Here is an 18,622-nt window from a genome sequence, read left to right on the forward strand (position 1 = left end):
CTTTACCAGTTCCTCCAAAAAAATGAATAAATCTTTGTTATTAGTATCTAAGCAATAAAGTTAAAAAAATAGTCATTACAAATTACAGATCAAGAAGATGGGAACATCACATTTATCACATCTGTCTGAGAGACTGGTTTTTATTTCTAGTGACCAGAATTTAGCAGAAATGTTTACAATTTTACTTGTTACGTGAAAATAAAGTAGAGAAAGAAATAGTAATGCTGAGGGCTGGCTCAACTGTTAATGGGCTTGCCTGGCAAGAAGCAAGTTCTGAATTTAATACACAGAATCCATGTGTAGAGATGTTGAGTTTGGTGCCTTGTAAGTAAACCCAAATCTGTGGAGACAGAACTTGACTGATAACCGGGGATCACTGGCTGGCTGGCCCAGCTATTTGGAAAACTTCATTCCAGGTATAGAATAAAATAGATAAAAATAAATAACTATAAACTAACAACAAATGAAACCAAAATAAACATGATGGATGGTGTCCGAAGAATATACACATACACCTCCACCAATTCACTTATGTAGACATACAAATATGCACACATATGTGCACATACGCCTCCACCACACTCAAATATACACATATATATGCACATCACATAGGCACATATTGACCTCCACCATACTCATACTCATGCACATACAACCATGCACACATAAGTGCACATAAAATTCTACTACATTCACATCAATCCACATACAGCACAGTGCATGCAACTCCCTCATACTTACATTCATGTCCATATAACCATGCATACATATGTGCGCATCCACTTCCCCCACATTCACACACTTTCCTAAACACTACCAAACACAAAGCCAAGTTGAATTTCTTAAAAGCAAGGAATTCAAAACCACACTTAAAAAATTCAAATTGCCATAGGTAATCTATTGTGTATATGTGTAATAATATAAATGGATATGTACAAAATAAAATAATTTAAAAATAACTTTTAAAATATCACATGTATTCACCAGAGCACAAAGAAAATGAGGAAAATAAAGATTTGCAAGAAAATAAAAATGTAAATTGAGTACATAAACAGATAGATATATTCTTATGTCTAGTAAGTTCTCTTAATCACGTCTAAATAATGTTAAAAATGTTTATTGTCTCACTTAGGTACATGCCTTCACAAACTTCAAACCACATTTTAACTATTGTATTTAATTTTTAAATGCATCAATTTATTATATTAGTGTAAATATTGTGTATGTTAATAAGAACTTACACTTCCAAAAAATGATTATTTCAGTGAATATCAATCTGTCTTAACAAGGTTTTACACTAAGGTCTAAGTCAGTTGTCTCACCCATATAAAATAGAAATTAATAAGAATCAAATAAGAGCCATATTGACATAAATGATAAATGGAAAATAATTATTTAAATGTTTTCAAAGTGTGATTAATATCTTGATATAAGAAGAAACTTTTATCTTTATTTTAAACATATAGCATTTCAGATAAGAAAATATTACCAATTCCCTTTTACACATGAAGTATAAAATAGTAAATTTGGAAATACTATTATTGATTATTAAGCTTATTAATTTGGTTGCAGTTTAAGACCCTAAGTAATGTGGCTCCTGACATTAACAAGTGGTCTCGAGTCTCAATTCTATTGTAATCAATTGCAAATATGTCTAATTAAAATTTAAGCTTTTTTTAAAATTAATTTATTCTTGTTACATCTCAATGGTTACCCATCCCTTGTATCCTCCCATTCTTCCCTCCCTCCCATTTTCCCCTTATTCCCCTCCCCTATGTCTGTTCCTGAGGAGTATTACCTCCCCCTGTATATGCTCATAGGGTATCAAGTCTCTTCTTGGTAACCTGCTGTCCTTCCTCTGAGTGCCACCAAGTCTCCCACTCCAGGGGACATGGTCAAATGTGAGGCACCAGAGTACGTGAGAAAGTCATATCCCACTCTCCACTCAAGTGTGGAGAATGTTCTGATGATTGGCTAGATCTGGGTAGGGGTTTAAAGTTTACCGCCTGTATTGTCCTTGGCTGGTGCCTTAGTTTGAGCGAGACCCCTGGGCCCAAATCTGCCTATCATAATGTTCTACTTGTAGGATTCTAGGACCCTCTGGATCCTTCTACTTTGCCATTCTCCTATGCTTCTCTCATCTAGAGTCCCAATAGGATGTCCTCCTCTCTGTCTCAGGTTCCTGGTAAGTGAAGGCTTTTGTGGGACATGCCCCTTGGGTTAATATGCAGATATAAGGGAGTATATACCATTTGAGTCTTTCTGCTTCTGGGTTGTTTTCTCACGATTTCCATAGGCTGGAAGCTCTGATGCTTCACTGGTGTGGATGGCAGGAGGTTAGCCCTATCATTTTGGGCTCTCACAGCCAGTGATCCTCAGCTCCCCTGTGCTGTGGGTCCTGCAATCATTTTGGGTTTCTGAATGAGCCTTGGGTCAGGCCAAGGTATCCACAGCCTTTTGGGTCCTCTGCCATGTCCAGCCAGGGCTAATGGGACTGAACCAAGCGTCGAGCTCAGCTAGATTCTCAGGGCCTGAACTGTCTGTTGAGCTCAGCTATGGATTCTGGGCCCAAAATGCACACAGGGTCCACCAGAATTTTTGGGCTAGGACTGGACACAAAGCTCAGCTAGGGGCTTTTGGCCCAAAGTGTGTGCTCTGGTCAGTTATTGACTCAGGGCCCAAACCATCTGCCAAGCTCAACCAGGAATTCTGGATTCAAACTGCACACTATGTCCAACCAGAGTCTTAGAGCCGGGACGGTGCCAAAAGCTCAACTAGAGTGTCTGGGCCCAATATGTCTGCCAAGCACAGTTAGGGACTCTGGCCCCAAACTGCACTCTGAGCTCCACCAGAGTCTCCCGGGCAGAGTTGTGCACCGAGCTCAGCCAGGGACTCTGGACTCACAGTGTGTGCAGAGTTCAGCCTGGGGCTCTGGGCCTAAACTGCGTGGAGAGTCCAGCCAGAGTCTTAGGGCCACCAAGCCTGTGAGCACAGCTCAGCTAGAGTCTCTGAACCCAATTTGTCCAGCAAGTCCAGCAAGGGCCTCTTGGCTGAATCTGCATGCTGACCTCAGCCTGCATCAGCACCCCAGAACTGCCCGCTGAGCTGAGCTAAGCTAATGTCTAGGGCAGAACTGCCTGCTGAGCTGAGCTAGTGCCTAGGGTGGAACTGAGTGCTCTGCCCAGCCTATGTCACAGCAGGGGAGCTGTGGCTGCGCTGAGCTTGTGCCTCAGGCAGAATTGCTTGCTGAGCTGCAGTGCATCTCCATGGCACTATGCACTGAGTTGAACCCAGGAATCAGGGGCTGAACTGTCCGCCGAGTCAAGTTTCGGTCTCCAGGCACCATGTGACCCAAATCCTGTCCAGAGTCCCCTCTCCCACAGCAACTCCCACCGGCCACCACACCAATCGCCTCCAGTGGGAGGCTCTGAGCTACAAACCTCTGCTACTGCTGCCGGTGCCGCTGGTGCCACTGCTGCTGCTGCTCTGATCTGAAAGAATCCATGCTCCTTCCATGTGTAGGGTCACGCAGGTCCTCTGCACCCTGGTCCCTCCGAACTGTGGAGCATTCCTGCTGCCATGGCGTGGGGACCTTGGTGTTCCTGGCTCATAAATCTGTGCAATTCCCTAAATTGTTCACTGGAGCTTCCAAACATGGTCCACACTGCTCACCATCTTGTATCCTCTAAGCTTATTTTTAAAATTCAATAATTCTAATTTATTTCCAGAGTGATGCCAATTATATCACAAATCACTTCGGGGTCAGTGAGACTCACTTCAGACTTGCTTTTTGTCAGTATCATACTTTTCTTTACCCCTAAATATTCATATTATGCTCTGATTATTTGAATTTTGATACGAAATTCAGAAAAATGTTGAATAAAATAACCACATGCATGAGGAACAAATTTAATATTTTGAGTGATGAAAGCTTAGACATGATGCCGCCAGGGCTCTGGCAAAGCACTATTCTGTCACTGCCCACCGTGGGCCACCCTAAAAGACATCAGAGAGCACAGTGGCATGCTGAGTGGATCTTTATCTACTTAGTGAGCATAGAGAGCTAGTGGCCCAGAATCTAGTAGAACTCCAGAAGTTTTGTATATTGCTAAATTTAAATAATTCTTATGTGTCCCTTACATGACCAATGATAACATGTGTATTTTTAACACTGACAGCTTCAGGTTTTACAGCTCCTTTATATGATCTGCAATCACTTGTATAGTTGTTCAGAAAGTAAACATTCTAACGGATATTGTCTTTAATATTTGTGTTAATGACAATGATGAAACTATATCATCTTAGATAAAACACTGAAACCTAAAAAGAGGAAAATTTAGTATTATGGCAGAAGCTGCTCTTTGATCATTGTAGGTTAAGGATTTCACATTAGTATTTATGCACAAGTAAAAATACAACTGATATCTACCCTTCCAGTTTAGGTGAATTTAAAGAATTAATTGTGCCTTATTATTTTATATAATAAAAAGGGAATATATTTTATTATGTATACAATTTTCTTTGTTACTATTTTAGGAATTTTTGTACTGTTAAGTTCTCATTTATACCAAGATACTTTTTTAATGTATGTGTACATGGATGTACATGTGCACATGTATGAACATTTGTGTTTGTGTGTGTGTGCACATGAGCCTGCCTGTGCACATGGACATTCTTTTATGTGTAGAGGAGAGACCAGAGGACAATGTGGAGTGTGATTTCATTTTGGTTTTGAGACAGTCCCTGTAACTGGGCTTTGTGTCTGGAAGAATATGCTACGGTAGCTGGAATGCAAGCTATAATATATATATATATATATATATATATATATATATATATATATATATATTTATATTTATATTTATATATATATATACTCCTTCCCAACAGTGAGGGTACTAGAGTGTGCCAACATACCCCCAATATTTTGCTGCTTTGGTGGGTTTGAACTCAGATGCTCAAATTGAATAACAATTTACCAACTGAAATATTGTTCTGGCTACCAAAATATATTTAAGAACTCAACTCTGACAGCTTCATTTACTATCATGAGAATCTTGGGAATCTCTATGAAGATGTACTCCTTATCTTTGGCAGAGTGTTGCACTGGTATATGCACCTGGAGCTGTTTGAATTAAATGTCTGGCACAGGTAACGGGAGGAAGCTACTCTAAGTGTCAGTCATGTGAATGCCAGTCTCAGTCATGGTAGCTTATCAACGTGATTACTGGGCTGTTGATTTGTCTTTATGGAGTTTAAATAATTTTTACCTCTAGAATGGAAAACAGTACTATTAAAGTGACATTTGATACATGGTTGTGAAGACATATCAAGATCTCATTTAGAGTTCATTAGCAAAGTAAACCTCTGAGAAAGCCAATATCCAAAGGCCTCTGTGGAAATATTTGGAGAAGGCCAGGTCCCCCAAGAATGTTTGGATAAAAACAATTAGAATATTCAGGTTATCTACCATTGACTATTTGGTTAAAGATAATGAGATTTAAGGTAAGACAACTGAATAAGTTGAATTGCATAATGCACTTTAAACTCTTTTTTTTTCATTTTTTCTCCTTTATTAATTTATTCTTGTTACATCTCAATGATTATCCCATCCCTTGTATCCTCCCATTCTTCCCTCCCTCCCATTTTCCCCTTATTCCTCTCCCCTATGACTGTTCCTGAGGGGGATTACCTCTCCCTGTATATGTTCATAGGGTATCAAGTCTCTTCTTGGTAACCTACTGTCATTCCTCTGAGTGCCACCAGGTCTCATATTTGTCACCTTGTACAAAACTCAAATCCAAGTGGATTAAAGACCTCCACATAAAACCAGAGACACTAAGTCACTTAGAAGAAAAAGTAGGGAAGTGCCTGGAACATATTGGCACAGGAGACAACTTCCTGAACAGAACACCAACAGCCCAGACATTAATGTCAACAATTAATAAATGGGACCTCATGAGGCTGAGAAGCTTCTGTAAGGCAGGAGACACTGTCAAGAGAACAAAGCGACAGCCTACAGACTGGGAAAAGATCTTCACCAACCCTACATCTGACAAAGGTCTAATATCCAAAATATATAAAGAACTCAAGAAATTAAACACCACTAAACCAAATAGCACTTTAAACTCTTAAAACATAAATATATCTTTATAAAATGGAATTGGAACTTAATGAATATTCTCTTTATTATTATTTTTATTTAAATAATTTATTCAGATTACATCCAGATTGTTATCCCATGTATATTCCCATTCCCACTCCCTCTGTCTTTCATCCTATTCCCCTCCCCTAGACCTGTGACAGAAGGGGACCTCCTCCACCACCATGTGATCACAGCTTATCATGTCTCACCTAGATAGTCTGCTCCCTCTTCCATTTAATGGATGTTTTTGAATAGTCTTAAGCACAAAGATTAAGAAAAAGAAAGGAACTCAGAAGAAAAGTGAGACACACCCAGAATGTGGTCTGGTGCTCTCACAGAAGAATGGTAGAAACTGAGACACCAAGTTTGGATAGACCCTTGGGGAGCGTCATAGAAAATATAGATTTTATAGCAAAATGCATACAAAGATTACATCAGTATGGCTAGATATTTTCCCCAAAGAGGTTGTAATTTTCCTCATACACAAATATTTTGCTTCTAAACTACTTTGGGAAAATTATTTCCTAGTTCTTAGGTGATAAGGTTGTTGGAACCCAGAGTACAATTCAGTTGCCAGAGCAGTCAAAAGCAGGCATTCTTTTTATGCATCCCTAAACATAATAAAGAAATAGCCAGTTAATTCACTGATTACTTCACTTGTTTTTGTGCATGTGTGTCTGTGTAGGATGTATGAGCACATGTATGTAAGAGTCTGTACCACTATGCATAAATATATATGAAACAGAGAATGATGTTGGATATCCTGTTATATCAGTCTAAACATTTTGTTCCTTTGAATCAGGATCTCTTACTGAGCTGGACAGAGAGCCAGCAGGCCTCAATGATCCTCCTTATAGTGCTAGAGTTATAGGTCAATGTATGGTTATGCTTGGCTTTTTACATGGATGTTAAAGATTCAAATTTAGGTCCTCATGCTTGCATACAAAGGCACTAAGCCATCTCCTAGGCCCCCATGAAGCCCCCATTTTCTTTGATTCCTGTTTATCATGAGGTGAAGAATCTTCAGTACTAAAAGTTCTTGCCACCCTGACATTCTCACCAGTGTAGCCAGTTAACAACAAGCCAAATCTTCGGAAGCCGTGAACAAATTCAGTCTTTAATTCTATCCAATATATTTGTCTTAGGTCTGCAAATGTCACTTTTTCACTTTGATTCCTTACAGTGCCATCTCTTCACTGGTTACCTTCCCATTTACATCCTTGTACATGACTCAGCAGAAGGCAAATAGGGGGAAGTGGAAGCTGGCTACACTGTGTCTAACTAACAAGGCTTGAATAAAAGAAGGCATTCCTGAAATATGTGCCTATTCACCTAATCAACATCATCTGTTTTAGGCTGGGGTGTAGCTAAGTTGGTAAAGTATTAGCCTAGCATGTATGATGCATGTATGAAGTCCTGTTGGTTAATTTCCAGTTTCACATACATTGGACCTGGTCACAGAAAGAATGAAAGTTTGAAATCATTCTCAGCTGTGTAACTATTTCAAGACCAGTCCAGCCTGGGCTGGTGAGATACTGTAAAAACAATTCTCAATGAACTAGAAGAAAAATCAATGAGAGAGCATGTGTTAAATTCTTTCTCTCCATACTACTTGGGGGACAATTTTTTAATGTATTCTTCTATCTTTCCATTATCACAATGAAATGGCCAACATGCTCTATCTATGTAGAAAAGGAGGGCTACTTAATAAGTAATTTTGGAGGCTGCGGTCCAAGGTGCTTCAATGTGAGCTTCTCCTGGTCTGTATCTCCTCATTGAGTGGATAGGAATAGCAGAGCACATGAGGGAACAAGCAAGTGAATACAGCTTGAAGCAGAAACAGGTTTGACTTGCTTCTATTATAACAGTGTTCCTCTGAGGACTAAGGCTAAATGAGCACTGCCTTCTAATAGTACATTCCTAAAGTCCTGAGATATCCAACCAGACCAAGACCCAATATTTTACCACCTCCAATAGTACCCATTTAGGGAAAAAACACAGCAGACCACTGGGGACAATAGGACAAAATCTAATTCATAGCAGTGACACAGAAAAAAAGCTGTACCTTGCAGCACATAGGAGATTTAACAAGGGGACAGATAACAAACCCTTCATAAGCAGATACAGATAGTCTCCAGAGTGTTAGAGGTATGCAAATGGCTCCTGGGGTAAAGTATTTGTCTTGCTGGCATAAGGGCCTGATATTCATTCCCCACATCTCTCATAAAATAAGCCAATTGTGGTGGTACACTTCAAATCTAGGCAATGGGAGGTGGAGAAAGGTAGATATCTAGAGTTCACAGAGTACATAGCCTGGCTTTCATGATGAGTTCAAAGCCAATGGAAGACACTGTATCAAAATCTGAACAAAACAAGAAAAAAAATAGCAGAAGAACAGAATCTCATTCCATCACATCACCAAGCAGCCAAATGAACAAACAAAACATACACATTCAGAAAATAGCAAATACCAAAGACAAAAGTGTTTTTAAAGAAAAAATGAGGCATTGAGTGAAAATTGTAGGTAGTAAGAAGCAACAAGTGTTAATTTTCAATAACATCAGAGTACAGTCATCATTGAAATGATGACATTTGGGCAGGCACAAGAAGGGAAGGAGTGGTCATAAGTATCTAGAAGTGTTAACTGTTCATAAACAATAGTGCAAAGTCTGTCAAAGGGGCATCTCTAACATGCTTCAGGGACTACAAGGCTTAAGAAGAAATAGAAAAGAGAAAAACAGAGGTGAATTTGATGAATTAAATGGGTGCTATAAAGGTCAGTAGGAAATGGTTGGTTGTTTTCTGCTTTTGTTCACTGAAGGAAATAGATTCACTGAAGATGGGTGGGATATATTTTTCAAGGAATTGAAGCATCGTTTCTGCTTCTGAGTGGTAGATGAGCAGAGAAGTCAAGGTTGTAAGCTATTGATAACCACAGCTGTTCATATGAGAGATGCTGATTATTCACACCAGCCTAGAATCAGAGGAGTAGAGGAAAGGGGCCAGAGCCTGGCCAACTCCAAAAGTACAGGCAACAGGGTTTGTTCACATCACCAACAATAGGTTTGAGGCAAGGATTCCAAAGCTCTCAAAAGGCAAGTTGTGATAAAACACCACAACCAAAAGCAATGTAGACTCTTTTCAGACTTGAAATGATTTGCCTGTGTTTGTTTCCCAAATGCAGGGATTAAAGATATGCCACTACTTATAGATCTGCCTTATTTTTGGAGGAAGGGTCACTCACTGAAAATAGGGGTCTGTCCATTTGGCTTAATTATTGGCAAGCAAGCACTAGAAATATTTTTGTCCATGTCCCTAGCCCCAGGATGACAGGCAAGTGATGTCATTCTCAGCATTTTATATTGTGTCTTGGAGATTTAATCTCTTGGCTTTTTTCTTGTGTGGCAAACACTGCACTGATTTAACCATCTTCCAGATCCTAGAACTAAGAATCCTGAAGAGGAAAGAAATGAGAGTGCTAGATGTTTTGTGCTTTTGGGGGCTGTATATATAAGAAAAGTTTGTTGTTGGTGTATAACCACAGGTGTTCACATTAATGACATTTTCAGTAGGCAAAAACTTCATTAAACCATTAATCACAATCCTATAAGCTATGGTATGTTTTCTTTTGGCAAATTTTCTAACAGGACACTGGAAATAAAGAGGCATATGTTTCTGGTACGCCAGTGAGTACCCAGAAGCTACTTGTCTCTAGCTCCCCAGAGCTAATTGTATAGACACATATAGCTTCTTCTTGCCTTTTAACCTAGGTTCTGGGACTCAAACTCAGGTTCTCAAGATTGCATAGCTACTGACAGAACCATCTCTCTGGCCCTAGGAAAAATATTTCAATTGTGAGAAAGATTTTTTGAGTTGTCATATATTTTAAATCATTATTGATTTCCTTCCACTTTCATATCTAATGCTTTCTTTGAAATCTTCCTATCATCCCCTTAAACTAGTTTTTTTTTCAGAGGTAGTTTTTATTCAAATGGTCTTCTTCATTAAAAAAAAACAAAAACAAAACAAAAAAAAAACCCATGCTAGAGAGATGGCTCAGAGGTTAAGAACACTTTCTACTATTCCAGAGGTCCAAAGCATTTGACAGTGTGGATGCCATGCTCTGGAAGTGAAAAACCCACTGTGTTAACTTGTCTGGACTCTTGGATAGTCAAGAAAGTGGATAATTTTATATTGAAAAACTATGTACTGAGCAGATACATCTGTTCTAAACGTTTACAATCGGTGGGGGGGGGGGGCTATTGTGCATGGCTAAGTGTAGGTTCACATTTTTCAAGTGAGTGAGCATCTGGAGGTCAGAGGATGACATAGGGTATCTTCCTTCATTGATTTGTACTTTGTATCCAGAGTCAGAGCTTCTCACTTGACACTAGAGTGAGTGGAGTTTGTTTTCTAAGTAGTCAGTTTGCTCTGGGATTTCTTCCCTTTGCCTCCTGGGTGCAAAGACCACAAGTGAACTGTCTTGCTTGCCTCAGATATAACATGGGTACCAGGGATTCTAATCTATTCCTCACTTTTGTGAGTCCAGTGCTTTACCCAATGAGCTATATCCACAAAGCCCTATCATGACAATTTACATTAATAGTCTTATGCCTGAGATAAAACACACAGTGTCTGTTCCCTCTTATAGCTCTATAGAAAGAAACTCTATATTCTCTTTATGCATTAGGTTCTAAATAATACACTAGTGACAAGCAAAGGAAAGAAAAGAAACAAAAATACTAAAATAAACTGATTAAAGAATCTGGAAATCATATTCTTGAAACAGCCTTTTTAAATAAATAAATTAGGCTTGTAAATCTGATATAAATTGTCTTCCTTGAGATGTCCTTTTATAATAGCTGTGCACCTGTACCAAATGCATCTTGCTGTAAGGCTGCCCTTCATGTTCTCATTCATTTTGCTCTGTATTCTAGTAATATTAGATTTTGCCATTTCCAAAATATGTTTTTTGCTCATGGGAAAACATCACTGATTTTCTCAGTAACCATAGAAAAATGAGTTTGTAGCTTACATTTTCAGTGTTAAATTGAGTTTATGAACACTAGTTCAAGGTCTGTGGAAGGCTTATTAAAGATGTTTTCAAATATCCAGTATTTCTGACAGCTTACTCCAAGGCTTCTGCCTCCATTTCCAACTAAATTTGAATATATTGTACTAAAAGCATTAAAATGTGTATACTATAAACATGTGATCTTTGCATCATCTTATAATGATAGAATGCTATAGTGTATTTGTGTATGTGTACCTACATGTATGTTTTTGAATTGATACATGTACAGAGGTACTTGTGTATATCTGTTCATGTGGAGGTCCTAAGACACCCTTGGTGATTGTTATTCAGACACTTTTGCCTTGATTTTGAAACATCTCTCACTGGTCTGGAACTTGTCAAATAGGCTAGACTAGATAGCCGGTGAGTATCAGGGATTTGATTGTTTCTGTCTCTTTAGCTCTTGCTTTACGTCATACACTATAATTTACATGGATTCTGGGTGAATGAGCTCAGGTCTTCATGGTTGTAAGGCAAGCACTACTGATTAAGTTGTTTTATCCAGGACATTGGACACTTTATTATAAAAAGTTAAGATCCTGCTAGTTCAACAGAGTTTCAAATCCAGCAGACATGAGCTAAATGTGTATTTTTCTGGAGAATTTTGGTTTATCTCACAGACTGCAACAAACAGTCATTACAGAAGTCCTCACAAAGTGTGGAGTGGAAACACATTTTGGGGGAACAAAAGAAACCGAATTGGCTCTTCCCATCTCTTGTGATATATACTGCAGGTTGCTAGATCTTTTTCACTGTCCTTTTTACAGTCATCATATGCATGAAGTAATGGCCATAACAGATCTTTGGCTCTTGTATTCTATGGTGTAAGCCACCAAAATCAGCCTAACTTGAAGTTTTCTCAGGATCGTAGCTAAAAGAAACATAGAAAAAGCATTGCTTACATATATTTGCTTATCATTCTGTTGTTAAAGTAATAAGTGCTTTATTGAGGCAGTAGGTGGCTCAGATGCTATAGATGTCTGCTTTCAAGACTTACTACCTAAGCTCAATTCCAGGGACCTACAGGGGGAAGGAGAGAACTGACTCCCTCAAGTTGTCCTCTCACCTCCACACAACCCATCTGGCAGGTGCTCCCTTACACTACATTCACTTATACTAAATAAATGAAAAAGGAAAATTGAAAATAAGCACTTTGTTGGTGGCCAAGAACAGAAGTATGAAAACGGTGGCCTCATTGAATATGCAATGAGGCATACAGGGTGAAAAAGAATGCATAAGGAAGCCTCAGAGGAGTCTTGAAAAAAGTGAGCTTGTTGTAAAAAAAAATGTTCAGAAGTTGAGCTACCGAGTTAACTCAGCCCAATGGCTGCTCACACCCATGTGTAACTTCACTTACAGGTAATCTGATACCATTTTCAGGCCTCCTCCAGCACCAGGCATCATGCATGTGGTACAAGTACAAACATGTAGGCAAACACTTATGCCTGTAATAGGAGAAAAATATATCAAAAGGAGATGTTCAGAAGCCAGGCAATGGCAGGATATGAAAGAGGAGTGGGGTGCTGGCACAGAATGTTTAAAGCACAGGGTGATAGATAAGCAGGGGTGGATAAGAGGTGGGCAAAGTGAAGTACCTTACTTGGATTCTGTTGAAAGGACACCATTCTGGGTTTTCAGGAAGGCTTTGGTGATTTCTGAAAAGGTAGAATCTCCTTGCATTTTAATTAAGGGAACACTCATTATTTAAGCAGTCGTCTGTGTAGGTTAAGATAGTTTCTGGACCAGCCCCCAAAAGAAGCACAGACAGTAGTATCTCCAGGACCACTACTTTTTCCATTTCCTTATACAAAGCTACAGTGCATTCTAATGTAAAGTTATAGAAACCTACAAGTAGAACATTATGATAGGCAGATTTGGGCCCAGGGGTCCCGCTCAAACTAAGGCAACAGCCAAGGATAATACAGGCTGTAAACTTTAAACCCCTACCCAGATCTAGCCAATGGACAGAACGTTCTCCACAGTAGGGTGGAGAATGGGGTATGACTTTCACACGAACTCTGGTGCCTCATATTTGACCATGTCCCCTTGATGTGGTGACCTGGTGGCACTCAAAGGAAGGACAGCAGGTTACCAAGAAGAGACTTGATACCCTATGAGCTTATACAGGGGGAGGAAATCCCCCTCAGGGACAGTCATAGGGGAGGGGAATATGGGGAAATGGGAGGGAGGGAAGAATGGGAGGATACAGGGGATGGGATAACCATTGAGATGTAACAAGAATAAATTAATAAAATATTTAAAAAAAATTCTTCCACACTTTGTGCACAATAAACATACCACTCTATAGAATATACCTACTTCTGTTCAATTCTCTGTGCAATAACATTTAAGCATTAACTCCAAGGTAGAATTCAGCTCTGCAATCCCCACTACCCAGCAGTGCCAGCACATCTGTAGGGTTTGCCTATAATTTGATTCTCCCCCTTATAGGACTTTAGGAGATCAGTTTCCCATTGCAGGTCGCAAAGCTTTTTGCTTGTCTCTCTGTTTCAGCTCTCTCGGCTTATTATGCTTTTCATTATGCCCCATTAGGTGTTTGCCAAACTACTGTGAACATGGAGGACACTGTGCCCAATCATGGAGTACCTTCTACTGCAACTGCAGTGACACTGGTTACACAGGAGCCACCTGTCATGACTGTGAGTACACAGACTATGTGCCCACAGTATATGGGCATAGCTCCAGAAAATCAATGTGGGGACTGAGCATATTCCACATTGTGTGAGCGCTGCTTGTTCCTTTAGCATGAATTGTCCACTAGGATGTACTATATAAAATACAGAAGCAGGAAGGGGAAAACATAGACATAAGACATATCTTTAGGGAGTTTATAAGAATAGGTGAAACACAGTAATGTTGGATATATGCTAAAGTGAAAGAGAAAATGGTATTATAATTACATATGGGAGCTTCGGAACAAGTGGCATGGTCTTAATTGTATGAGTTGTATTGTTGCAACAAGTAATATTTATCAAGGGACAGTTGGTGTGATGTCCATCTTAGTTATTTTCTTCTTGTTATGGAAAAAACATTCAGACCAATGTAACTTAAGAGAGAACGGGTTGATTTGGGTTTACAGTTCCAAAAAAGTAGAGTCATTCATAAAAGAGGTAGACATGGCAACAGGTGGGAAAGGCAAGGTAGAAAGAACAGAAATCCTGACATATCACTTTTATCCACACTCATGAAACAGAGAACTAAAAGAAAGCATCATAAAACTATACAGATTCCAGTCCTGCCTCCAGTGACCCATTTCCTCCATTGAGGTTCCACCCCTAAAAGTTCTGAAAACTTCATAAACAGCACCACAAGCAAGGGACCAAGTGTTACAACATGAACTCATGAAAGACATTTCACATTCAAACTACAGCATGGCTATACCACAAAAATTCCTCACATACTGGCAGGCCCTCTTCCCCTATTTTCCTTATAATGGCAGTTGTGTCTTCATCTGAATGTTGCTATGACCAAGGGAAGTAAACATATGAAGAGGAAGCAAGCATGTGCTTTATTCAAAGGCTTCTACTAAAAAGTGGATGAGTATAACTTCTGCTCATATTCCTTTGGCCAGATATTGCCTAGTATTACCTCCAATGGGAGTCAAAATGTGTTCATAGCTTGAGACGCAAGACTGTAAAACCAGAAAATTGGCCATAAATATTGATGACTACCTGTCAATACTGGGAATTTGGGATTCTTCAGATTGAAGGCCTGGACTAATTCTGTTCAAATGATAGAAGGAAAACAGAAAGAAAAGGGGGTCTTAGAGTGATGGAACAAATGGATCCATGAGGCATAATTGTGTCCTGTGGAGATGCACCAAAGAATCCAAGGAGCTGGAGAAGAACACTGATGATAAAAAAGAATAATGAGACAAGAGAAGTAGACTGTCCTGGGACATGTGAAAAGGAGATATTTCCATTTCCCTGCAGTTGGCATAATTTCATCCTTCTTCCAGACTGATAATAATTTTATCAAGTGTATAAGCTACATTTTCTTTTAAAAAATATTTTATTAATTTACTCATATTACATCTCAATTGTTATCCCATCCATTGTATCTTCCCATTCCTTGCTCCCTCCCACTTTCCCCCTACTCCTCTCCCCTATGACTGTGACGGAGAGGGACCTCCTCTTCCTGTATATACTCCTAGGGTATCAAGTCTCTTCTTGGTAGCCTGCTATCCTTCCTCTGAGTGCCACCAGGCCTCCACATCAAGGGGACGTGGTCAAATATGGGGAACCAGAGTTCATGTGAAAGTCAGACCTCAGTCTCCCCTCAACTGTGAAGAATGTTCTACCCATTGGCTAGATCTGGATAAGGGTTCGAAGTTTACTACACATATTGTCCTTGGCTGGTGCCATAGTTTGAGCAGGACACCTGGGCCCAGATCCACCCATTGTAATGTTCTTCTTGTAGATTTCTAAGACTCTCTGCATCCTTCTATTTCTCCATTCTGTCATCCTTCTCTCACTTAGAGTCCCAATAGGATGTCCTCCCCTCTGACCCACTTTCCAGGTAAGGGAAGACTTTCATGGGACATGCCCCTTGGATTAGTGTCCAGATTAAGTGAGTATATACCATTTGAGCCTTGCTGCTCCTAGGTGAACTAACTCATTATGATCACTTCTAGTTCAATCCGTTTTTCCACAACTTTCTGGAATTCTTTGTTTTTAATAGCTAAGTAGTATTCCATAGTGTTAATGTCCTATATTTTCTTTATCCATTCTTCTACTGGGGGACACTAAGGCTGTTTTGATGTTCTAGCTATTGTGACTAAGCCTGCTATGAACATGATTGAGCATATGACCCCGTTGTGTGGCGGAGCATTTTCTGGGTATATTCCATAGAATGGAATAGCTGGGTCTTGGGGAAGCCCTATTCCCATTTTTCTGAGAAAGCACCAAATAGATTTCCAAAGTAGTTGTAGCAGTTTGCATTCCCACCAGCAATGAAGGAGTGTTCCTCTTTCTCCACATCCTCAGCAGCATGTGGTGTCACTTGAATTTTGGATCTATGCCTTTCTGATGGGTGTAAGATGGAATCTCAGTGTTGTTTTGATTTGCATTTCTCCGATGACTAAGAATTTTGAGCATTTAAGTGTTTCTCAGCCGTTCAATATTCCTCTGTTGTGAATTCTCTGTTTAAATCTGAGCCCCATTTCTTAATTGAGTTATTTGGTTAGGTGGTGTTCAATTTTTTGAGTTCTTTATATATTTTAGATATTAGCCCCTTGTCAGATTTCAGGTTGGTGAAGATCTTTTCCCAGCTTGTAGGCTGTCGCTTTGTTTTGTTGACAGTGTCTCCTACCTTACAGAAAATTCTCAGCCTCATGAGGTCCCATTTATTAATTGTTGACTGTAAGGCCTAGGCTATTGGTGTTCTGTTCAGGAAGTTGTTTTCTGTGCCAATGTGTTCCAGGGCTTTCTCCACTTTTTCTTCTAACTGATTTAGTGTCTCTGGTTTTATGTTGATGTCTTTGATCCATTTGGATTTGAGTTTGATGCATGGTGACTAACATGGGTCCAATTACACTTTTTTACACATAGACATCCAGTTAGACAAGCACCAATTTTTGAAGATGCTATCCTTTTTCCATTGAATAAATTTGGCTTCTTTGTCAAAAATCAAGTGACCAAATGTGTGTGGATTCATATATCGATCTTTGATTTGATTCCATTGATCCACCAGCCTATTGTTGTGCCAGTACCATGCTGCTTTAATTACTGTTGCTCTGTAGTACAACTTGAGATCAGGTATGGAGATTCCTCTGGAGGATCTTTTATTGTATAGGATTTTTTTTTTTTTTTGCTATTCTGGGCTTTTTGTTTCTCCATATGAAGTTGATAATTGATTTTTCAATGTCTTCAATATATTTTGTAGGTATATTTATAGGAATTTCATTGAATCTGTAAATTGCTTTTGGTAAGATAGCCATTTTTACTATGTTAATTCTCCCAATCCATGAACAAAGTAGATCCCTCCATCTTCTGATGTAATTTTCTATCTCTTTCTTCAGAGATTTAAAGTTTTTTCAAACAATTCCTACACTTGCTTGGTTAGAGTTACTCCTAGATATTTTATATTGCTTGTGGCTATCGTGAAGGGTATAGTTTTCCTAATTTCTTCGTCTGCATGTTTGTCATTTGTATACAGGAAAGCTACTGACTTTTTTGAGTTAATTTTGTATCCAGCCAATTTGCTGAAGGTGTTTATCAGCTATAGGAGTTCTCTTGTAGTATTTTGGGGTCACTTATATACACTTTCATATCATCTGCAAGTAGGGATAATTTGACTTCCTCCTTTCCCCTGGATCCCTCTGATCTCCTTTTGATGTCTTATTGCTTTGGCTAGAACTTCAAAAACTATATTGAAGAGATATGGTGGGTGTGGGCAGCCTTGTCTGGTCCCCGATTTTAGAGGAATTTCCTTTAGTATCTCTTCATTTAATTTGACGTTGCCTATTGGCTTGCTGTATATAGCCTTTATTATGTTGAGGCTATATATTGTATTTCTGATCTTTCCAGAACTTTAAACATGTTCGGGTGTTTGATATTGTCAAATGCTTTTTCTACATCTAAGGAGATGATCATGTGGTTTTTCTCTTTCAGTTTTTTGTATGGTAGATTACATTGATGTATTTCTCTATGGTAAACCATCCCTGCATGATTGGAATGAAGCCTACCTAGTCATGGTGAATGATGTCTTTGATATGTTCTTGTATTTATTTTGCCAGTATTTTATTGAGTGTTTTTCCATCAATGTTCATAAAAGAAATTGGTCTGAAACTACCCCCCCCCTTTTTGTTGGGTTTTTGTGGGATTTAGGTATCAATGTGACTATGGCCTCATAGAAAGAATTTGGTAACATTCCATCTATTTCTTATCTTTTGGAATATTAGCTCCTCTTTGAAGATCTGGTAGAATTCTGCGCTGAAACCATCTGGCCCTAGGTTTTCTTTTTTTAAGAGACTGTCAATGATTGCTTCTATTTTATAGGCAAAATAGGGCAATTTAATTTGTTTATCTGATCTTGATTCAATTTTGGCAAATGGAATCGATCAAGAAAATTGTCCATTTCTCATAGATTTTCAAATGTTGTGACATAAATGCTTTTAAAGTAGGTTCTGATGATTCTTTGTATTTCTTCAGTGTCTATTGTTATGTCTTCCTTTTCATTTCTGATTTTGTTGATTTGGATAGTGTTTCTCTGTCTTTTAGTTAGTTTGGCTAACGGTTTCTCTATTTTGCAGATTTTCTCACAGAACCAGCTCCTGGTTTTGTTGATTCTTTGAATTGTTCTTTCCTTGTGACTTGTTGATTTCAGCCCTAAGATTGATTATTTCCAGACATCTACTCCTCTTGGGTGTTTCTGCTTCT

The 18,622-nt window shown here is 39.0% G+C and overlaps 1 protein-coding gene across 1 annotated transcript in view; it reads left to right on the forward strand.

Annotated features, from left to right (window-relative positions):
* Positions 1 to 18,622, forward strand: part of CNTNAP5 (contactin associated protein family member 5) — an 893,510-nt gene that overhangs the window by 520,431 nt on the left and 354,457 nt on the right. Inside the window, exon 11 of the mRNA XM_084797079.1 lies at positions 13,776 to 13,882. Within this exon, the coding sequence (XP_084653205.1) occupies positions 13,776 to 13,882 (107 nt within the window). The remainder of the gene's footprint in view (positions 1 to 13,775; positions 13,883 to 18,622) is intronic.

Source organism: Acomys minous, assembly GCF_964271855.1.
Source record: "Acomys minous genome assembly, chromosome: 1".
Lineage (NCBI taxonomy): Eukaryota > Metazoa > Chordata > Mammalia > Rodentia > Muridae > Acomys > Acomys minous.